At 39.0% G+C, this 23,954-nt stretch overlaps 1 protein-coding gene across 2 annotated transcripts; it reads left to right on the forward strand.

Annotated features, from left to right (window-relative positions):
- The first annotated feature begins 1,948 nt into the window (after positions 1-1,948).
- LOC103714789 (polyol transporter 5-like) lies at positions 1,949-3,895 on the forward strand. Of its 2 annotated transcripts, none has more exons than XM_026807571.2 (2): positions 1,949-2,249; positions 2,360-3,895. In XM_026807571.2, the coding sequence occupies exons 1-2, from the start codon at positions 2,105-2,107 to the stop codon at positions 3,787-3,789; spliced, it is 1,575 nt and encodes a 524-aa protein (XP_026663372.2). In that variant the 5' UTR covers positions 1,949-2,104; the 3' UTR covers positions 3,790-3,895. The 2 variants fall into 2 exon arrangements, with proteins under 2 accessions (XP_026663372.2, XP_008800420.2); XM_008802198.4 differs by having other exon boundaries at positions 1,952-2,255.
- Positions 3,896-23,954: the final 20,059 nt, after the last annotated feature.

Below are 23,954 nucleotides of genomic sequence, written 5' to 3' on the forward strand. Positions count from 1 at the left end.
ATCTGATGGTGACCGAACTTTCTGTAGAATACAACATCTAGAAGGAGTCCAACAGTTGCTTCCCACCACAGCTTCCTCGAAGGATGGCACGATGGTCCCCAACCTAAGTCCTTTAGCGAGGACTCAACCACTTCACATCCCGTGACAGTAGAAGACTCGTATCCTAAGAAACAAGCAGCCTTACCCTCGTCCTCCAGGGCATATGGAGACATGTTTTTCGATCCAACTGCTGACCCGACAAGCTTATGATGCATTTCCGATCCCATTAAAACGCAAATCTCGTTTCATTTATAGGCAAAGATCTACTGCGGGAATCGGAGCGCCCAAGCTTTGATTAAAGGATGCGTGTCTAACCCCAGCCGAGCTACATTCAATTTTGGAAAATCCTAAGAGACCTTACCTGCCTCGGCAACATTTTTGAGATTTCCTCCTTACTAAAGTTTGGGCCTTATTGAGGAAAGGTGCATTGGCCTTGGCCACAAGTCAGCATGAGGACACATGCAGCTTTTCGAGGGAACAACTAGATCCTACCCCGTGACCACTGCCAACTAGGAACCATCTCATCATCGAGGTGGCAATGTTGGCAACCATCTTGAGAAATGAAGGGCAACTGCCAAGCAGGAACCAATGCATCACCAAGATGGGAACCTCGACAACCATCTCGAAAAACAAATGGTGTAATAGCAAGATTACCGAGCAGCCTTGTACCTAACCAAACAACCCTTCAGATGAAAAGTGCACAAATCGAGCCATCAAGTAAATAAAAAGTGAGCAGACTTTCATTTCTCTCATTAGGAAAAAGAAGAGAAGTATAAAACAATGGCTCACAACCGAGCCAACACAAAAAAAAGCAAGAGAAGAAGAAAAAAGAGACCACCAATGACAAATACAATCATTTATCTCTCATCCGAGCACTTGCTTGAGAAGGCATTTTGTTAAAGCTGCATCCTCCTCGACGATTTTTATTAAAGCTGCATCCTCCTCGACGATTTTCATTAAAGCTGTACTTCTAGAAAAACTACTTTTGCAGCTCGAGCAAGATAGCTCGGCTCAGTTGTGGAAGTAGGAAAAAAAATGAGATGCCTACAAACTAGCTACAACTCACCAAAAAGTCCAACCAATTAAAACACGCTATGACGCCAATACGTGATAGATCGGGAGCGGTCACTGGGTGGGACCAGCGCCATACCGTCGAACTTACATATCAAGGGCTCTCCACAATTAGCCTCATCCTAACCGAGAGACCCAATGATCATGGAGATCCTATCAATATGATAAGCAGGACATCAACTACATGCGAAGTATTCATGCTCGATATCCAGGTCGTACACAAACCAATCACTTTTGGTTGCCTACATGCCCTAATTCTTTGATGGTAGGTAGGCTCCTTCGCCTGAGATACAAAAAGTAGGATAGAGGAGGTAAGTAATAAGAGCGCCCTAATAGACCGAAAGACAACCTTCTCCTATTTCCTGATTACTACACTGATTTAGGTATCGGAGGATCTTCCGTCAAATACCTTTCGGCCAAAGGACTTTTTTGCTCTGTGTTGTTTTATCCAACAAGGATCTCGGTTGCAACAATCGAGCGCCGCTCGCCTTCTCCATCTCCGATCAGAGCGGCTGACTATCGAGCTCTCTAGCAACATTATACTTCTGGCCACTGTGCCTAGGGCAGTCAGTTCTCAACAGCAACAAATTCTTTTATGATTTATATTATCATGCTCGTTTTTAAAAAATGATCTTTTTGATCATCTATTTAGAGAAACACTATGTTGGACAAACAAATCCCATATACGAGCGTCATACTTCGTCTTGGTTACGTGAGATATTAATTCAGAGAATGCCATTTGAATACTAATATGGTTTTATCGCCTATGTTACTGAGTTCTAACCTTGCGCCAAAAGGTCAAGCACCTGCGACGACTTTTGTGGTCATCTTGCTGTCATTTTACACGCGGATACGACAACTAAGACAAGTCTTCAAGACTCTCAAACTCACACGGCCTCCATATCCAATTATTTTAAGCCATCATATTCTTGAAAACAAGTCAGTCCAGTCCCTCGCTCTACTAGCGCAGTATCTCTTCTCCTCCCTCAGAGAAATGGATGACCAGAAAGCCAAGGCCCCAGCAATTTCTGATCCTCCTCCCAATCAAACTTTAGCCTTGGAGAAGCCAAAGAAGCCTCCAAGAAACAAATACGCTTTGGCCTGTGCCACGCTTGCTTCGATGATCTCAATCCTCTCGGGTTATGGCAAGAACACTAGCTCTCTTAAGTGTGACGGTTATGAAGTCAGCAGCAGTATTTTGCTGTTTCTATTGCTAGTCTTTTCTAATTCTTCTACTACTTGTCTACAGATGGAGCGGTGATGAGTGGTGCCTCTGTTTTCATTCAAAAATACCTGAAAATAAATGATACCCAGGTCGAAATCCTCGCCGGCATCATCAACCCGTTCGCCCTCGTCGGCTCCATCGCCGCAGGCCGGACCTCCGACTGGATTGGCCGCCGCTACACAATTATCTTCGCGGCTGCCATCTTCTTGGCTGGGGCCCTCCTGATGGGCCTCGCCCCAAACTACGCCATCCTCATGGTCGGCCGCCTTGTTGCCGGCGTCGGCATCGGCTACGCTCTCATGATCGCCCCCGTCTACACCGCCGAGATCGCCCCCACCTCATCCCGCGGCTTCCTCACGTCCTTCCCGGAGGTATTCATCAACGTCGGCATCCTCCTCGGCTACGTCTCCAACTTAGCCTTCGCCAAGCTGCCGGATCACCTCAACTGGCGCATTATGTTCTGCGTCGGTGCGGTGCCGCCGATCTTCGTAGCCATCGCTATCCTCGCCATGCCCGAGTCGCCTCGGTGGCTCGTCATGCAGGGCCGGCTTGGTGAGGCCGAACGGGTCCTCGCCAAGACCTCGGACACGCCGGAGGAAGCCCAACTCCGGCTCTTGGAGATCAAAGAGGCCGCTGGAATACCCGAAAACTGTAACGACGAAGTCGTCGCAGTATCGAAGAAAAACCATGGCGAGGGCGTGTGGAAAGACCTGCTTCTCCGACCGACACCGTCGGTGCGCCGTATACTGATCGCCGCCATCGGACTACAGTTCTTCCAGCAGGCTTCGGGCATCGACTCGGTGGTGTTGTACAGTCCTCGAGTGTTTGAGAAGGCCGGGCTCAAGTCGGATTCCAATTCCTTAGGCGCCACGGTGGCCGTCGGGTTCATGAAGACGGCGGCGATCTTGGTGGCGACGTTCTTGCTGGACCGTGTCGGGCGGCGGCCGTTGCTCCTAAGCAGCGCAGGAGGAATGGTTATTTCTCTCGTGATTCTTGCTTCCAGTTTGTCAGTTATCGAACACCATCCTCACGAGAAGCTGACATGGGCGGCTGCGATGTCGATCTCGACGGTGCTGACCTTCGTCGGCTCGTTCTCCATCGGCCTCGGGCCGATCGCGTGGGTGTACACCTCGGAGATCTTTCCACTGAGGCTGAGGGCGCAGGGAGCGAGCTTGGGGACAGCCACCAACAGGATTGTGAGCGGGGTGATCAGCATGACGTTTATATCGCTCTACAAGACGATTACCATAGCTGGGAGCTACTTTTTTTATGCCGGGATTGCGGCGGCCGGGTGGCTCTTCTTTTATTTCTTCTTGCCGGAGACGAGGGGAAGGAGTCTGGAGGACATGGAGGTGCTCTTCGGTAAGAAGCCGGAGGGTGGAGAAGAAGAGAAGGTTGAGGCGGAAGTAGTGCACCGAGGTGGAGAAGATAGCAATGCGAAGACTGAGGTTTAACGCAATTACTCTCTAATTACTTTGTTACTTGAACATTGCGAACAAGAATCATTGAAGAAAAATAAAATCGTAAAGCACTTGATGCAGGGTGCTTTATGTTCTCTTTTATTAGTTTCCTTTCAGCTGATGCTAGAAAATGATTGTAATTAGCTCATCAAGTTCGGCTTGTTTGTTATCCAGCCGAGCTCACAGCAACTCATATAATTATGATAACTAATGATATAATTATACATACATGCATACATATTAAGCTGAATCTATGTAAGTTAAATCTAGCCAGTTCCAACTTGGGTCATTTGTTAATTGATCGAGATAAACGGGAGCCATATCTCATGGTACGTGAAGATGAGCTAGTTCACGAGTGGCTTCCTCTGTTTGACGGTCGTCTAGCAAACGAGCCAAGCAATCCTGAGTAGGTTAAATAATGTGAAGGAGAGATTAGTCATTAAGGAGTCAGCCAAGAACGAGTACAGTGGTCGATGGGAACGTTTTGGCTGGCTTGGTTGGGCTGGCAAGTTGAGTATTGGACTCACCAAAAATAAAAATAAAAAAAAGTGGGAGCAAATTGGATCATTGCTGTTCCTGGACATTTTCCTAACCATTGTGGTCCCTTTTTTTTCACGTCCTTGGGCGTTTTCCTAACCATAGGGGTCGCTTTTTTCTTATCAAAAACGTTGGAAAAATAATAAAAGAATGCCCCCTTCTCTAGAGTAAATCATGTGGCTGGTGGATTCTAGCCTTCTAGGTAGTGCAGTGTAAGTCCGTCTGATCTTTGTTTTTCGAGTATTGGCCCATGGCCTGACCCCAGATGGTATTAGATATTGTCGATGAGCCAGCCCATGTGCAACCCCCAAACCTATTAATAATATTGGCTTAAATAACATATCTTTACGGCATATTAGTGTATATTTCGATGATTTTAAGCTAATTATCAGCGGGAAATATTGAGTTTGAGTAATTTGATGGACGCTTAAGATATTAAGTAATTTGTATGGATGGAGCGGAACGAGATTGTTTGACTTATGTTTAGGCCGAGTAGAGTTATCTTTTTTTCATATAATACATGTGTGCGGACTAAAATCTTGTTTGGCATTACTATAAGTAGTAGAGCTTTGTCTCTATATTTTAGATAGCGGAGCATTTAATAAAAAGTTATTTATTATTTGGCAACTATATTCGTTAAGTACTGTGAAATTTTAATACATACTTGGTATTCTAATATTTTGGAATGATTTGAAAATTTGAAGGATTACTTTGAAAATTATTAAAGATGACAGGATCTATGTGAGAATCTTCCAAACTTAAGGGGTCAAAATATATTTTTTTCTTTTTTTTCTATTGCAAGACTATTTGCCCTTTTTGCAGAGTAACATTTGGTTTTCATGTGATTTTTCCATGCTCCTAAAAGTATCAAAAGACTAGGCCTGCATATCGACAAGAAGATATTAAAAAAATAAAAGACTCCTAACACTTCGATATCCATTCCTTATTTCTTTCTCAATCTGGCCGGCCATTGTTATTAACCTCGACCATTCTCTTCGTTATCTAATCTTATTCTTACGTTATTCCTTCTCACCTACTCACATTCCCAAACCCCTACACTATCTTCTTCTACTTTCCTTCCTCGAATGGCTGCGTATCGATCTATCCTTTTTTTCCTAGGATTCCTTGGTTTATCAAGTTTGCTTTAGTAAAAACTTTTCTAGCTAGGATTTCTAAGCTCTAGTAAGGTCTGTGATAGCATAATTTTAGAGATCATGTAACAACCTGCATCATCCATAATATTTTTCTTTATTAGCGTGATTTTGTATTGACATATATTATATTTCTTTATTAGCATGATTTTGCTAGAATGATTTTAGGGATCACATAATAACTTGTATCAGTCAGTAATATTTTTCATTGTTAGTGTGATCCTATATCAGTTTATATTATTTCTCATGTATGAAATCTATACACACATATATATAACTCCGAGATGTACCGAATATGATGGAATAGAAAAATAAAATCACTTTTCTCTCTCATTTTTTCTTGTTTTTCTCGTTTTTTGCAAATATTTTAACATGGTACTAGAGCCACCGATTACCTAATCTATCTCCACCACTCTTCCGCCTTTGTTGGAGCTGTCGTTACCATGTCTAGAAGCTTTGAAGACCCCTCTTGCTGATTTATCGATCTCTATTCTCGAATGAATCAACACCCAAAAATTTTCTATTTTTTGGTGGATCTATAGATCCTTTATTTTCTAATAAATTATATTGATATAATTAGTAAATCTGCATATCCTCTATTTCTGTTAAATTAATACCCAAATATTCTTTGTTTTCTATAGATCCGCAGCTCCTCTCCACCGCTTTTCTCCTCAACATCAGATCTTCAGTTATCTATCCTCACAGTCATTCGGCTCCTTTCCCTCCATCTTCGATTTTATTTGCTGCCTCTGGCACCTTCACCATCTAGTTCAAGATCTCTTGCTTATTTTTCATGGCGCCTCCGTCTACGAGAATCATTGACCTTCGGTTGCCTTCTCTCTGAGCTCTGTCCTTGCTGCAATTGTCATTTTCTATATATCTTATCACTGCCACATCATCAGACAAGTCAATCAGCCACATCGACAGACATGTCAATCTGTTACATCAATTAGACATATCAGCCTACCATATCGATTTTTGAGTTGTTATGTCAACTCCTAATCTGCTATATCAGCTTCCGAGCTACTATCATAGCTCATGTTTTATCAAATCAGGCTTTATGCTACCACGTTAGCTTTTGATCTACTATCATGTCAGTCTTTGAGTTACTATGTCAGCTCCTAGTTTACCATATCAGCTTCTGAGCTACTACTCTAGCTCTTCATCTAGTTTGCCAGTATTTTGGTACATTTGTGATCTAGTTTTCAAACTCAAGTTGGCACATGTAGTACCATCTTGAGTTTGAGGCAGGATGTTTGTTGCCCAAGGAGACAACCCAAGAGGGGGGGGGGTGAAATGGATTTTAATTAATTATTGACCAATCAAAAATAAAGTGAGTGATTAACTAAATCTATTGCAAGTGGATTAGTTATATCACTAGATGCAATGAACGAAGAGAGAGAAAGAAGCAAAAAACAATACAAACACAGAGAGGTTTATAGTGGTTCGGAGCCAACACTTGCTCCTACGTCCACTTTTCAAGCCGCACTTGGAAGTTCACTATAATTTCTAGAATTACAGCCGGTTGTTTTGCAAGCTCACAACCAAACTTGTTGTTTTCACGAGATCACAACAAACTCGGTCGGTTTTGACAGGCTCACCAACTAGAACCAAATGATTGTTTTTCCGGGGTGACAATCAAATCCAGTTTGTTTTTTCCGGTTCACCAACCACAACCTTACATTGTTGGTTTTATCTTTGACTCACCAACAAACCTTGCAACCCTTGATTCAATCCTCTGATTGAACCAAGTATAAAAGGGAAGAGTTTAAAGTTCACAAGTAGAGCTTCTGAAAAGCAAATATTAAACAATATAAATAAGATTAAGTTAGAAGCCCTCAAACAGATTTAAGATGAGGAACTGGGGCTTCTCGATTTCTGAGTCTCCTCTTGAATGAGTCGGAGGATGGGGAACAGTCGGTAGAGCTTTGAATGCGAAGGAAGCCTTTTTGGTTTGAGTTGAATGCACTTCTTCCTTCTCTTGCTTGGATTCACTCTTGAGATGCTCTTGGTGATTGAAAACCTTTAATGCTCAAATGGAGTAACTCTCTTCTTGTCTACTACTGTTCACTCTAGCTATTTAAGTGATTTTCTTCAAAAAATAGCCGTTAAAGAGGAGATTAGAGCCGTTCTGACCCATCTGCATATTCTTGACAATGTATCCGTTGGGATCGGAGTCGACTCACGCAATTTAGAGTCGACTCGGCTGTTACTGGAGTCGACTCGCACTTTACTGGAGACGACTCGACCACTGTTCCAAATTTGAATTAAAGTGCATGCCTTGTCCTGGGGTCGACTCGGACCAAACTAGAGTCGACTCGCCAACAGCTAGAGACGACTCGGGCACTTAGGGGTCGGCTCGTTCCCGGGGTTCCAGAAATCCAACTTTCTGTATTTCTCTCACGAGTCGACTCAGCCAAACTAGGAGTCGACTCGGCTGACTTAGGAGACGACTCTGGAACACCTGGAGTCGACTCGTTCACAGGGTCTCCGAAACTGATTCTCTACCTTTCAGATTGCTTTCCTCTGGGAGTCGACTCGCCAAGCATCGGAGTCGACTCGCAACCTTTTCGAGTCGACTCGCTAACAGGGTCTAAAATCCATCATTATGTCTGTTACCCTTTGGAGTCGACTCGGGACCATCTGGAGTCGACTCGCCAAGCATCGGAGTCGACTCGCAACCTTTTGGAGTCGACTCGCTAACAGGGTCTAAAATCCATCGTTCTGTCTTTCTGTCTGTTCTCAGTCGAAGCCGACTCGGAGAGTCCCGAAATCGACTCGAGCTTGTGCCGGAAACTTCAAGTGTCCCGAAGTTGACTCACACAGTTCCGGAGCCGACTCGTGATGCAGACTTTGGTTTAAATAGAGTTCAATACTTAACCACAATATTCCGAACCAAAGCTCAAGGCACTTAGACATAAATTCATAAAGATTTATCTGAAACACTAGATTGAATTCATTAGAACAACATAAGACATACTCAAATGCTTTGAGCTCATCAAAATCAATTAGGGAATACTCAATCACTCCACAATTTTTTTCTTTTTGATGATGACAAAATATTGAGTATTTGTAAAGTGAATTACTCATTCAAGGAATGATTCAAGATAAAGTTTTGAAATGAATTCAAATATTTAGTCATTTAGTATATCCAAAATTGAAAGGTATGAGTCAGTAAACTCTGAAATTAAAGCTCCCCCTTTCATTTGGAATTGTATAAGCCTTCAAATCATACAATCAATTGTTTGGCTTATATGTCTTTAATGAGTTTGCTTTCTTAGAATTTCAGATTCTCCTCCTCAACATGTGCATTCAATTTTGTTTGAGCTTTGTTCAAGTTTTCTGAATTTTCTTTTAGTGTTCTAAACTTGAACTTAGGTTCTTAATTATAGAAGGAAAAAAAACTGACGATTTTGCTTAAATGTTTTCTTGTTTAGTGATTCCCTTTACATACAATATATCATATTTTCTCCTCCTTTTTGTCATCGTAGCAAAAAGGTGAAGTATCAAGAAGTCAAAACATACAAGAAGCATAGTAAATGAGACAAAAGGATATGCATTTTCATTCACTGTAAATTTGAATATATAAGAGATGTTCAGAAAGTACATCTACAATAAAGAGATACATAGTGTTAAAAACACAAAATGCATACAATCAACACAAAATACACTATGCAGCAAATACAAAATCATCCTCTAGGGGAGGGAGGACAAGGGCGAGCACTCCTCTGCGCAGTACGTCGTCCACGCTGATCCGGCTGAGTAGAAGACGACGGCCGAGATGATGATGGTCGTGCCTAAGTGGCAAATGAAGTCGAGCTCGGCCTCGATGATGAAGGCTGTGACAGATCAGGTGAGGAGGCTCTGGCCGGAGGAGCAGAAGGCCTGGGAGGAGAAGGCTGAGGCGCTGGCTCGCCCACACCAAAACGGACCTCCAAGCCAGGTAGGAGCCTCACCATTGCATCGATCAAAGTACCAAACTTTGACCGCTGCAGCTCATAAAAAGTTGCCAGCTGAGAGCAAATTTCAGCTGTGGAAGCCTCCATCCTCCCCTTTAGAATTGAGGCCTCCTTTGCAAACTCGGAGATGTCGAGTTGCTCAGGCTGCCCCAATCCTGACACACGGGCGAGGATGCTCTCGAAACGCTCAGCGATGCTCTCCTGATGTCTGAGTTAGCTCCTTTCAACTGACTTGACACTCTCCTCAAGAGCGTCAATCCAGTGGTGCAGCCTTTCAAAAGCTGACGCACACTGGGCAGTCACCTCACCAGCAATCCTCCTTACCAAGGAATCAAGCAGCTCTGTACTCAGCTGTGGTACGGAAGGACCACAGGTGGGAGCAGACTGTGGCATAGTGGATGAAGGGCCAGCATGATCAGTGAATGGGAAGGTAGAGGGATTAGTGGAGGTATCCGGATCACGGTCAGAAGTGGGAGAGTGAGGAGCAACGGGGTCAGATGGTATGTCAGAATAATTCTTTCTAACCCATGTACCCTCAACTTTATGGAATCCCATTCGGTGGAGAGTCCCCTCGTCCATATAATCAGTGTAACGAAGTAAACGGGAGGGTCCCCCCTCAGGGATAGGAACCTCAAACTTCCTAAAGATCAGAGTGAAGAGCATACCATAAGGAAGACTCAGTCTAGATTTTTCTAAAGGATCACAAATATAACTGTAAATGAGTTTAGGAAAGTTAAGAGGGACGTCATGTAGGATGTGGAACATAATAGCAAGGTCTCTCTCAGAAATAAAATGAAACCTACCCGTTTTAGGAAAAAGGGTGCGAGAAATAATGCTAAGTAGAAGGCGCATCTCAGCGGAGAGCTGATTTGCGAAGACCTCTTCAATAGAGGATAGGGGTACTCTCCCTAGAATGGCCGTAAGGGCCTTGGATCTATCAGAGGGGTGAGTGGGAGCTATACCCTCACGAGAGAGGTGGAGGACTTGGGCAATGAGGTCCTCCGAGATGCAAACGGAAACATTGGCTACCCTCCCTTGAAGACTGCCGCCATCCCATGTGACGGTGCCATAAAATTTTCGGACTAACTCAGGGTATGTGGAAAGATCAAGAGAACAAAAAAAATCTAGACCTTGAGCCCTAAGATGATGCCCTACGGTTAACCCTTCTTGGGAGAGGAAGTCAAAATCAACTTTCCTCCCGGTTGAGGCAACTTTTCCGGCACACGAGCGTGAGGGACCAACCGAGGCGGAGAGAGAACTGAAGGAGGTGATCTTACCAGTTCGTTCCTCGCCTTGGATCGTCTCTTGGCGCCGCTCGCAACGAGAAGTCTCTTCCGGCGAGACACGGTGGCTTTCTTTGGACACATCCTGACCTACCCAAGGAGGAAGAGACGTGAAATGGGAGAGAAATAGGAGAAAAAATGAAGGGAGGAGGCCGATACGACCGTGGGAGACAACTCTGGGGTTTTGGGACAATGACGGCCGAAAAGAAAAGTTTGGAGAAAAGTCGGTTCATTTAGGGTTAAAAGATGGATTTCCGACCTCGAGTCGACTCCTGGTAATTCACGAGTCGACTCGTGTTTAGGGTTAAAAGACGGATTTCTGACCTCGAGTTGACTCCTGGTAATTCGCGAGTCGACTCGCGCACGAGTCGACTCGAGCTCTGCCACACACCAAAGTCTCAGTCAGAACCGTGCTAGAGGAGAGAGAGAAGGTAATCTTTAGAGCTTAAGAAATGATTTGATGATCAATGGCGTGGGATACTATATAAAATATAAATTAATGATCAAAATCAATAAATGAGAGAAAAGAATCAAAGAAATGGATCAATCACTCCTAACCCTCTTCTAAGAATACAAAATTGATCTTCACTCAAGGATTTTATGAAGATATCAGCAAGTTGATCATCAGTACAAAGAAACTCAAGCATCACATCACCATTTAATACATGATCTCTTATGAAGTGATGTCTTATCTCAATGTGTTTAGTTCTTGAGTGCTGAATTAAATTTTTAGTTAGATTTATGGCACTTGTATTATCACAGTTTGTGAGAATCTTATCTTGTTTAATGCTATAATCTTCCAATTGTTGTTTGATCCATAGAATTTGTGTACAACAACTTCCGACAGCAACATATTCGGCTTCCGCTGTAGATAGTGCAACCGAGTTTTATTTCTTGCTAAACCATGAGATTAAGTTCTCTCCTAAGAATTGACATCACCCGCTGGTGCTTTTTCTATCAAGTTTACAACCAGCAAACTCAGAATCAGTGTACCCTATTAAGTTTATACTTGATTCTTTAGAGTACCATAAATCTATGTTTTTTGTTCCTATTAGATACTTAAAAATTCTTTTAACTGCAATTAGGTGTGATTCCTTAGGATTAGATTGATACCTAGCACACATGCATACACTAAACATGATATCAGATCTACTTGCTGTAAGATATAATAATGAACCAATTATACCTCTATACAGCTTTTGATCTATACTTTTACCTGATTCATCTCTATCTAGTTTGCATGATGAGCTCATGGGGGTGCTGATTGACTTGTTTTCATCCATATCAAATTTTTTTAGCATCTTCTTGATGTACTTAGCTTGATTGATGAAAATTCCTTTCTAGATCGTTTGATTTGAAGTCCAAGAAAGTAGTTCAGCTCTCCTATCATGCTCATCTCCTTAGGATCGGAGTCGACTCGCGCGATCTGGAGTCGACTCGGCTATTACTGGAGTCGACTCGCGCTTTACTGGAGACGACTCGGCCACTGTTCCAAATTTGAATTAAAGTGCATGCCTTATTCTGGGGTCGACTCGGACCAAACTGAAGTCGACTCGCCAATAGCTGGAGACGACTGGGCACTTAGGGGTCGGCTCGTTCTCAAGGTTCTAGAAATCCAACTTTCTGTATTTCTCTCACGAGTCGACTTGGCCAAACTAGGAGTCGACTCGGCTAACTTGGGAGACGACTCTGGAACACCTGGAGTCGACTCGTTCACAGGGTCTCCAAAACTGATTCTCTACCTTTCAAATTGCTTTCCTCTGGGAGTCGACTCGCCAAGCATCGAAGTCGACTCGCTAACAGTGTCTAAAATCCATCATTCTGTCTTTTTGTCTGTTACCCTTTGGAGTCGACTCGGGACCATCTGGAGTCGACTCGTAACCTTTTGGAGTCGACTCGCTAACAGAGTCTAAAATCCATCGTTCTGTCTTTCTGTCTGTTCTCAGTCGGAGTCGACTCGGAGAGTTCCAGAGTCGACTCGAGCTTGTGCCGGAAACTTCAAGTGTCCCGGAGTCGACTCGCACAGTTCCGGAGTCGACTCGTGATGCAGACTTTGGTTCAAATAGAGTTCAATACTTAACCACAATACTCTGAACCAAAGCTCAAGGCACTTAGATAGAAATTCATAAAGATTTACCTGAAACACTAGATTGAATTCATTAGAACAACATAAGACATACTCAAATGCTTTGAGCTCATCAAAATCAATTAGGAAATACTCAATCACTCCACAATGTTAGTATAATTTTAGGGATCACGTAATAACTTGCATCGCCCATAATATTTTTCTTTATTAGCGTGATTCTGTATCAACCTATATTATTTTTCTTTATTAACATAATCTTATTAGAGTGATTTTAATGATCATATAACAATTTGTATCAGTGAGTAATATTTACCATTGTTAGTGTGATTCTATATTAGTTTATATTATTTTTTTGTATGGAGTCTGTACACAAATATATATAACCCCAAGATGTACCAAATATGATAGAAGAGAAAAATAAAATCACTTTTCTCTCTCATTTTCTCTTATTTTTCTCTTCTTCTGCAAATATTTTAATAGTTTACATTTTCTTCCCCCTTTCTAATTTGGTAATTAGAGAGGAATCACTTAGTTACATGCATGAATAGCTACAATCCAAAATACTAGCAAGTTAAAGTCGATAAAGCAACAGTTAAAGAAAAATCAACATTCCAACCTATGTTAATTCACCTCGTGTAGCAAGTTTTGCAGCTCACACTACTGCTTGACTCCCTTTTCAGCAAATATATGTACAACTAAATATAGATTAAAGAGATAGGCAAACACTAAAGATACAATCATATATACATGGCTAGCTAGTGGAAGACTGCCTCTTATTTACATAAGAAATTGTGTTGCGTCATATTCTAGTTAAATAGCATTTGCCTGTAGAATCTGAATGGCTAATGCAATTTACTTTCCTAAAACGACATGCTTAGAGGTGTTACCAATTAAGCACCCATGTCCTGCAGTCGACCTTGATGGTAATGAACAACAATTGCACCCTCTAGCCCTATCAAATTTCTCCTTAAGCACACCAACATGAGGGAGATACCATCTTACTAAAGAAGCAAGTCTTTGAGAGTGGGTCAGAGAGGTGCCATGGGAGGGGTTATAGCATAGTGAACCTTGAGGGAAACCAAATTGTAATAGTAAAGAGGGGAACTGTTACTATCAATGGCTTGCAGCCACACTCATTGCCTCCCTTGCATAAACCCACAATGGTGCTGAGGGAGGACAATTAAAGAAAAGATCTTGCAGATCTTTAAACAATGCATGACATTGAGTGCAAGTGAGGTGACAAAGTTATGTACTACTACTACTCAAAGCTGTAGGTAGATGGCCACGAGCCAAACACCACAAGAACAACTGAAACACTTGGTGCACTTGCACTATCCAAACCAAATTCAAATGTGGTTCAATGGATGTGCGGTCTGCATCATTTTTTGAATGGCTGGTTTGCTACAAATTGGAGATTGCAATTTGATTTACCCAGATTGCCTACCTTTAGGCTGGATTGGCCTTGTGAGCCTTAATTCCTCCTCCCTTGACCTCCTCCTCTTCAACTAACCTTTCTTTTGAGTCATGCTAATCTTCATCGTTATAATATGTGGAAACTATTTCCACAAAGATGAGCGATGAGGATAAGGAGATCATGGAGGAAGAGACAACATGGGTATCTCTCCAATGTGGAGATTTTAGAACATGGATCACAGTTGCAAGATCACTAGAAGGATGTGGGAGACCGAGAAAATTGATTCTTTAGTTCTAATCAATGTTATTAGCCTAGTCAAAGTTTATCCAAACTACGTAGTCTATATCTATAACTATTTTTTGTTGAAAAATAGTTCACTTGATGTAAGACTATCTGCTTATTGTACTTCCATTTTAACCACATGTGAATTGCACGAGCAATTATGATTTGAACTACACAAGGGTCGACTCATGTTTTGAGGAGGTCGACTCATTGACTGTGCCACTTGAAGAAAACATGCCAGAGTCAACTCAAATTTGTCCTTTTTACTTAGCGGTCGACTCAAGTTTTCAAACAGAAAACTTTAGATTTCATCTTTGATCTCCATGGATTGGATTAAGATCATTTTCTTTTAGAACATATCCAATAAAGTATTTGTGAAGAACTAATGATTTTGCAGTGCTTCATTTCTTCTGATTTTTTTTTACTTATAAAACTTCACAATTAAGCCAACAAGCATTAGTACACAATATTATCTCAAGTGTTTTGTAATCATTAAAATTCATCCTTTAGGATTGACAATCTTTCTCTTTTTGATGATGACAAAACCATTGAGTCTAAAAGAATTTTGTAATAAATTTCAGATCAATTATAAGAATTTATAATGAAGTTTAAAGCAAATATGACATTCAGAGATATATGCATAATTTCAACAAGTTGAGAAGAAAATCTTCCCCTATCAGTTACAAACATTTAAATTATGCAGAGTTCTTTTTCTTCTTCTTTTCTTAAGATTTTTCTTGGTAGTGCAGTACTATTACCATTCCATATATATATATATATATATATATATATATATATATATATATATATATATATATATATATATATATATATATATATATATACACCATTTAAATCTTCCCCTATATATTACCATTAGTGTAAAGATTGGAATTCTTTTCACATTTCTCTCCCTTTTTGTCATCAACAAAAGGAAAGAAAAAAAATAATTTCAATTTTTTTCTTTTTGTGAGCCTAAACATTAGGGATTAATTAACAGTTGTGTTAAGGAGAGAGGGTAACAGACTCAATATATTTTTAATGTATCAGAGCAACATACAGTTCAAGAAAACGTATATTTCAAGAAAGGTGAGTATTCATTGCAATTAATAAATGAAGTACACTTGATAAATGAAAAAGATACAATTGGTATCAATTGGTATCAGTCAGCATACAAGTGTGCCAAAAAGATATAAAACAAAGCTCAATACAAAGTTATGTTTTGAAAACATAGGGGTTCAGTCTAGGTTCAGTCTAGGTTTAAGGTTTTGAAGATGAAGGTCCAGACTGATCTTTCTTTTGCTTTTCCATCAACTTATCCATCTTGTTGTTTAGTGTAGAGATAGAACCAGTAAGCTGAGTGTGTTCTTCTTTCAGTTCTTGTATAGAATCTTGAACAGAATTTTCTTGAGTCCTCAGTTGTTCTTCAATTTCAGTAATTCTTCTTTGCTGATTAGCTGCCAATTGCCTTAATCCTTGCGGTTCAGCCTTTACTTCTTGGGTCAAGTTAGTGAGATCATGTACTTTGCTAAAATAGACTCCAGAATTAATCAGTGCTTTAATGATGTTGTCACCAATAGCTTTTAACTGCCACTTCTCAAGTCGTAGTGGAGGATCTGATGGTTTTTGTATTGGTGGAGGTTGACTGACTGGAGGTTCTTTTGGAGGTGCTTGAGTAGGGATTCTTTTGCCTTTAAGTGGTGTTGGAGTATCTTGACCACTTTCATCCTGAATTTCTTTTCTTTTATGAATCCATTTGCCCTTAGTTTTGACAAATTCCATTCTCTTCAGTGATTTGTCATTGTAGACATCTGAATACAGTAATTCCTTCTTGGTCTTCCCTTCTAAGTTCAAATTGAAGTAAGTGAAGACTAATTCAGAACCATACCATAGGGAAGTGAAGCTCCTTTTCTCTGTCCTTGAGCTTCCATGTATCTAATCATTAAGTAGGGTAGGTTCAGTGGTAATCCTTGAATAACATGATGCATTACCAGTATGTCTCTTTCTAAGACATGATCAAATTTTTCAATCTTTGGGAATAGAATCTTGTTAATCATGTGATGCAACAAACGCATCTCTGCATTCAGTTGATTGGCAGTGACTTTAGTCCAATCTTCTGTGACTTCTCTATTCAGAATGGTGCTTATCCCTTCGTTCCTATTCTCTAAATGATCTTCATTCTCTCCATCATTGGAAATCCGAAGAGCATCCCTAAGAATTTCTTCTGAAATCAAGATAGGAACATCTTTAACCTTGGACGAGATCTGACCTTGTCCAAATCTGGCATTGTTGTAGAACTCTCGTACCAAGTTGGATAGGTTGGCACATTCAGTGAATACAGATATTCCCAACCCATCTTCTTTAGATTTTGACATAATGGGAAGTTCTCCTTCTCCAAAAACTCGAAATCCACTCTTCTTCCGGTGGAGACATTTCTTATGGAGAGGGGACCTTGCTTTGAAACGGAAGACGAAGGTGACAGAGGGGCCGAATCGGGCTGAGGTGTCGCCGTTTTTTGTCTTTGTGGATTCACAGCTTTCTCTGCCCTAGCCTTCGTTCTCCTCTCATTTTGCGAAGTGGTATTTTTTCGCTTTGGTCCGGATATGAGTTGCTTTCTTCTCACCATTGGAAGATCAATCAGAACCTCGGAAAGGTTTTCTAGGGTTTTTGGAGGTTTTTGTTTGAAAGAGTGTTTGAAGATTGAAAACGTTCTAAGGGGAATGAAACGTTTCAGGTTTAACGTTTCAGAGAGAGTGCGTTCTTAGAATCCATTTCAAATAGTTCCACTTTAGTCGACTCATTCAACTTATGAGTCGTCTCCTGTAGGTTAGGGTCGACTCTTTTAACTTAAGAGTCGTCTCCTGTAGGTTAGGAGTCGACTCTTTTAACTTAAAAGTCGTCCCTTACTACATGAGTCGACTCCTCATTCACATGAGTCGTCTCCTCAAACAGTTCAAGAGACAAAATATTTTTTAAATAAAATTTAAAAATCAATTGCAAACCACATATCAAATCAACTAAAATTCAACCAATAATAGTCAGTCAAAATATGCAATTTAACATTCATAATCAGTCATCAAAATGGATCATAAATGCATAATTCATCTCTAAATTTATAAAAGACTTCTTCATTAAGAGGTTTAGTGAAAATATTTGCAATTTGTTTATCAGTATTTATAAATTTCATTTTTATATCTCCATTTTGAGTATGATCTCTTATGAAATAATGTCTGATTTCTATATGTTTAGATCTTGAGTGTTGTATAAAATTTTTAGTTAGATTTATGGCGCTAGTGTTGTCACATCTTATAGAAATTTTATTTTGTTTTATGCCATAGTCCTCGAGTTGTTGCTTAATTCATAGGATTTGGGCACAGCAACTTCCTGCAGCAATATATTCAGCCTCAGCTTAGATAGTGCTACGAAATTTTGCTTTTTGCTAAACCAAGAGATTAAGTTTGTTACAAAAAATTGGCAAGTTCCACTTGTACTTTTTCTATCTAATCTACAACCAGCAAAATCAGCATCTGAATATCCAAAAGTCAATTATAGATGTCTTAGAATATCATAAACCTAAATGTTGAGTTCCTTTTAAGTATCTTAATATCCTTTTAATAGCAATTAAGTGTGATTCTTTAGGATTTACTTGATATCTTACACACATACAAACACTATGCATTATATCAGGTCTACTTGCTGTAAGATAAAGTAAAGATCCAATCATTCCTCTATACAGCTTTGAATCAAAGAATTTACCATGCTCATCTTTTTCTAATTTACAAGAGAGGCTCGTAGGAGTACCTAATGATTTTGAATCTTCCATACCAAACTTCTTTAAGATTTTCTTTATGTATTTGCTTTGGCAGATAAAGATTCCATTTCTTGTTTGCTTGATTTGAAGTCCAAGGAAGAAGTTGAGTTCACCCATCAAACTCATCTCGAACTTGCTTTGCATGAGCTTAGCAAATTCTTCACATAAACTTTCATTAGTAGCACCAAATATAATATCATCAACATATATTTGAACAATCAGAATATCAGCATTTTTCTTTTTAACAAACAGAGTTTTATCAACATTTTTTCTTGAAAAATTACTCTTTTCTAAAAAGTTGCTTAATCTATCATACCAAGCTCTAGGAGCTTACTTCAAGCCATAAAGTGATTTGTTCAATTTAAAAACATGATCTAGAAGTTTATGATTTTTAAATCTGGAAGGCTGTTCTACATAAACTTCTTTAGTTATGAAACCATTTAGAAATGCACTTTTGATATCCATTTGAAATAATTTAAAATCCATAAAGCATGCAAATGCAAGTAATAGCCTAATAGCTTCAAGTCTAGCTACAGGTGCAAAAGTTTCATCAAAATCAATTTCTTCTTCTTGATTATATCATTTAGCAACTAATCTAGCTTTATTTCTGATTACAATTCCATCTTTATTTAATTTATTTCTGAAAATCCATTTTGTCCTAATTACAGAAATATTTTCAGACCTTCTAACTAAATTCCAAACATTGTTTCTTTCAAATTGATTTAGTTCTTCTTGCATAGCCATTAACTAATTGTTATCTTTTTCAGCTTCTTCAAAAGATTTTGGTTCTATTTGAGAAACAAATGCAAGGAGATTACAAACATCTCTAATAGAAGATCTAGTTCTAATGTCATGTGAAGGATCACCAATAATTAAGTCTCTAGGATGACTATGCGCATACCTCCATTGTTTTGGTAGACTAGTTTTACCTTTAAGCATTTGATCTTCTTCTTCTTAATTTTCATCATGTTTTGAATTTTCAGATGCAGAGACATCCCTTAGGGTTAATTCTTTGATTTCTTTATTGAGTTCTCCTGCATTATCATCGAGATCTACATTCTTTCTTGAAGAAAGGTCATTAGATTCATCAAAAATAACATGTATTGATTCTTCTACAACTAAAGTTCTCTTGTTGAATATTCTATATGCCTTGCTTGATGAAGAATATCCAAGAAAAATAGCTTCATCTGATTTAGAACCAAAACTTTCCCAAGTTGTCTTTACCATTATTTAGAACAAAACAATTGCAACCAAAAACATGAAAATATGAAAAATTTGGTTTCTTGTTCTTCAAAAGCTCATAAGGGGTTTCTTTAGAATAGATCTAATAGTAACTCTATTAAGGACATGACAGGCTGTATTTATAGCTTCAGCCCAAAAGTACTTAGGTAAGTTACTTTCACATAACATTGTTCTAGCCATTTCAGTAAGAGTTCTATTCTTTCTCTCTACAACTTCATTTTGTTGTGGTGTTCTTGGTGCAAAAAAGTTATGATCAATACCATTTTCAGTGCAAAATTTTCAAAGTCATAATTTTCAAATTCAGTTCCATAATCACTTCTAATCTTGATGGTTTACAGTCCATGTTCATTTGAAATCTTTTTATACAATTTAGTGAATGTTGAAAATGCTTCATTTTTGTGCGTCAAAAATAAAACCCATGTATATCTAGGAAAATCATCCACAATACAAAGCCATAAAGTTTTCCACCTAGGCTTGCAGTCCTAGTTGGTCCAAATAAGTCCATGTGCACAAGCTCTAAAGGTCTAGTTGTGGAGACAAGATTTTTGAATTTGAAAGAAGTTCTGGTTTGTTTTCCTAATTGACATACAGTGCAAATTTTGTCTTTTTCAAAAATCAGTTTAGGCAATCCAAAAACAAGTTCTTTTCGAATAAGCTTTGAAATTAAGTCCATGCTTGCATGAGCTAATTTTCGATGCCATAACCAGCTAGCCTCACTATTTTTGGTTTTCATAGCTACCAAACAATCCATATTTTTCATGAGTATTTGCTCTAAATCAACCAAATACACATTTTTATGTCTATGTCCAGTAAATATTACACCACTGTCATTAGTACTAGAAACTAAGCACATAGATGATTCAAAAGTCACAACATATCCTTTATCACAGAATTGACTAATGCTTAGTAAATTATATTTTAATCTATCTACCAATAAAATATTTTCAATAAAAATTGTTTGAGTGATCTGAATGTTACCAATACCAATGATTTTGCCTTTTTCATTATCACCAAAGGTAACCATTCCTCCATCTTTCTTTTTGAGGGACTGAATTAGGATTCATCCCCTGTCATGTGTCTAGAGCACCCACTATCTAAGTATCATTTTCTGTTTGATGCTTGGGATGCTAGACATACCTGCAAAACAGAAATTTAATTCTTTATCTTTGGTACCCAAGCTTTCTTGGGTCCTTGAATGTTAGCAATGATGGTTCCCTTTGGAATCCATATCTTCTTAATTGAAACATTGCTCATAAGATTTTGGCTTATAGAATTGCATGCAGTGTATTTCTGTTTCAGTTTGTCTAACTTAAATAGTGCAGATTTCGGTTGAACATAAGTTGGCTTTACAAATATGTTTTTTATTGATTTCTATTTTCTCCAAAGATTATATCCTAAACCAGCTTTATCATTGACAGCTTTCTGACTTTCAAGAATTAGATTTAATTTCTCAGAACTTAGGGTGAATTTGTCTACTATAGGTTTCAGTTTTCTAACTTCTTTAGCTAACTTCTGATTTTCTTCATGCAGTTCCTTTTCATTTTTTAGAAGCAAAATATTTTTCTTTTTCCAATGATTGGTTCTTAATTTCAGTTCCTTATTTTTTAAGCTAAGTTTTTTATATTCAATCATTAGCTTAGAAAAAGCATCTTGAAGTTCATCAAAAGTGAAATCATATTCAGTATTCAAATATACCTTATTTTCATGTGCCATTAGACACAGATTTGCAGCTTCTTGTTGCTGTTCTTCTTCTCCAGAGTTGGAGTCATCACTGTCACTCCAAGTAGCCAGTATAGCTTTCTTCCTTAACCTTGTTGGAGCCTTTTTTTAATAAGGGACAGTCTGTTCTGAAGTGTCCTGGCTTTTTGCATTCATAGCAAACATATTTCTCCTTATTATTTTTCTTGCTTTGCTCCCCTTTGATTACATGCCTTTCTTGACGTTTTCTCTATTTCTTCTGAAAAACTTTTTGAACCTTCTTATAATCAGGGCCATTTCTTCATTGTTATTATATTCAGAATCTTCGCTCTCATCTTCATGTAGAATGGACTTAAGAGCAATGGTTCTGCGCTTCTTGGGTTCGTCCTCCTCAAGGTTCTGTTTCATTGAAAGCTCATGAGTCATTAAGGAACCTAGCAGTTCTTTCAGTGGAAGAGAGTTGAGATCTTTGGCTTGTTGGATGGTAGTGACATTTGCTTCCCATGCTCTAGAAAGAGACCTAAGAATTTTTCGAACAAAATCACTGTTAGAGTAAGATCTACCAAGGCTTTTCAAGCCGTTTATAATATCAGTGAATCTAGTAAACATTTCAGTTATAGACTCACTGTTTTTCATTTTAAATAATTCATATTTATGCACTAGCATACTGATTTTAAATTCTTTGACCTGGTTAGTGCCTTCATGTGTAACTTCTAGCCTATCCCAGATTTCTTTAGCACTCATGCAAATAGATATGCGATTAAACTCATTTGCATCTAAAGAACAGTAAAGAACATTCATGGCTTTCGCATTCAGCTGAGCCATTCTTTTATCATGGTCATCCCATTCAATTTCAGGTTTGAATAAGGTGATGCCATCTATAATCTTAGTTGGTGTGTGAGGTCCATTGATAATAACAATCCATAAATCATAGTCAATTGCTTGAATAAAAATACGCATACGAGCTTTCCAATAGGTAAAGTTTGTACCATTAAAAAGAGGTGGTCTGTTGGTAGATTGCCCTTCGATAATAGAGGATCCCATGATGGCTGCCATGACCTTTAACTCTTGATTGTTAGATCAAAAAGTTACTGTGAGTACCAGGCTTTGATACCACTTGTTGCCCAACGGTGCAGCCCAAGAGGAAGGGATGAATTGGATCTTTTAAAATTAATAGCGTGAAGTGAATGAGTTACAATTATCCTCTATTAACTTGTAGATTTAGCAACGGAATTAAAGTCGCACAAATAAAGCAGTGAATAAGATGAGGAAAGCAGTTAGAAATATGCAGTGGAAGAAGAGAGATAAACCACACACACAAATAACAGAATTTATAGTGGTTCGGTGCACTCCCAGCACCTACATCCACTTCCCAAGTCTAGCTTGAGATTTCACTATAACCCAGCAGATTACAGCCTGATTGTTTTTCGGGCTCACAATCAAAAACCCAGTTGGTTTTTCCATGCAACCAATCAAAAACCTATCACCGTTTATTTTTCGGGCTCACAAACAACCCAATTGGTTTTCAGACAAACCAACCAAAAACTTTACACCATTTATTTTTTTGGGCTTACAAATAATCCAGTTGGTTTTCAGACAAGCCAACCAAAAACTTTTTTTCTTGCTAAATACTTTCGATTCAACAACTTCCAATCAAGGCTTGGAATAGCCTTTACAAGTTTCAGATGAATGAAACTGTTACATCAAAAATTAATCGAAATAAATGAATGATGTAACCAGAAAACTTAAAGCTTCAGAATATATAGAATGAATCGATAAAAAATAAAAGCTGAAGCCAATGAAGAAGTTGGCTGTGGAAGAATGTCCCAATGCTAGAACGCCAGCTCTTCTTGATGCAATGAAAAGCTTCGACTGATTTCCTCACAGTAGCAAGTTTCAGATGAATGCTGGTGAGGATGATGAACTTTTTAGTTTTTTCCTTCTTCTTTCTTTTGTGGAAACTTTTTTTTCTTGAACTACACAAGGGTCGACTTATGTTTTGAAGGGGTCGACTCATTGACTGTGCCACTTGAAGAAAACATGCTAGAGTCAACTCAAACTTGTTCTTTTGCTTAGGGGTCGACTCAAGTTTTTCAAACAGAAAACTTTAGACTTCATCTTTGATCTCCATGGATTGGATTAAGATCATTTTCTTTTAGAACATATCCAATATAGTATTTATGAAAAACTAATGATTTTGCAGTGTTTTATTTCTTCTGATTTTTCTTGACTTATAAAACTTCACAATTAAGGCAACAATCATTAATACACAATATTATCTCAAGTGTTTTGTAATCATCAAAATTCATCCTTTAGAGTTGACAGTCTCTCTGCTTAACGCCTCATTTTTCTTTGATCCAAGCTCATGGTTCGTGAGTTAACCCATTAACTTGCAAGAGTGTATTGACCTAGTTAAGGTTTATCTCAACCGTGTGGCCTATGCCAACAACTTCTTTTTTGTTGTGACAAAGTCTGCTTATTGTAAAATCATCTGCTCATTGTGTTTCTATTTTAACCACATGCAGATTGCACGAGCAATTCCATTTTGTACTTATCTCTTTATATGTGCATTTACAAACTCTCTTTCAACATGGAGAGAATCAAATGCCATCGTTGTCGAATGTTTTAAAAACTAGACCAATCAGGTTGAACTGGTGGAATTGTCAACTGATTGGCATTTGACCTAGATAACCGCC

The sequence above is a fragment of the Phoenix dactylifera genome, chromosome 6 (assembly GCF_009389715.1).
Source record: "Phoenix dactylifera cultivar Barhee BC4 chromosome 6, palm_55x_up_171113_PBpolish2nd_filt_p, whole genome shotgun sequence".
Lineage (NCBI taxonomy): Eukaryota > Viridiplantae > Streptophyta > Magnoliopsida > Arecales > Arecaceae > Phoenix > Phoenix dactylifera.

Coding starts and splice junctions, on each gene's coding strand:
- LOC103714789 (XM_008802198.4), top strand. CDS start 2,105: ATGGATGACCAGAAAGCCAAGGCCCCAGCAATTTCTGATCCTCCTCCC. Junction 2,256..2,359: donor CTCAATCCTCTCGGGTTATG/GCAAGAACACTA, acceptor ACTTGTCTACAG/ATGGAGCGGTGATGAGTGGT.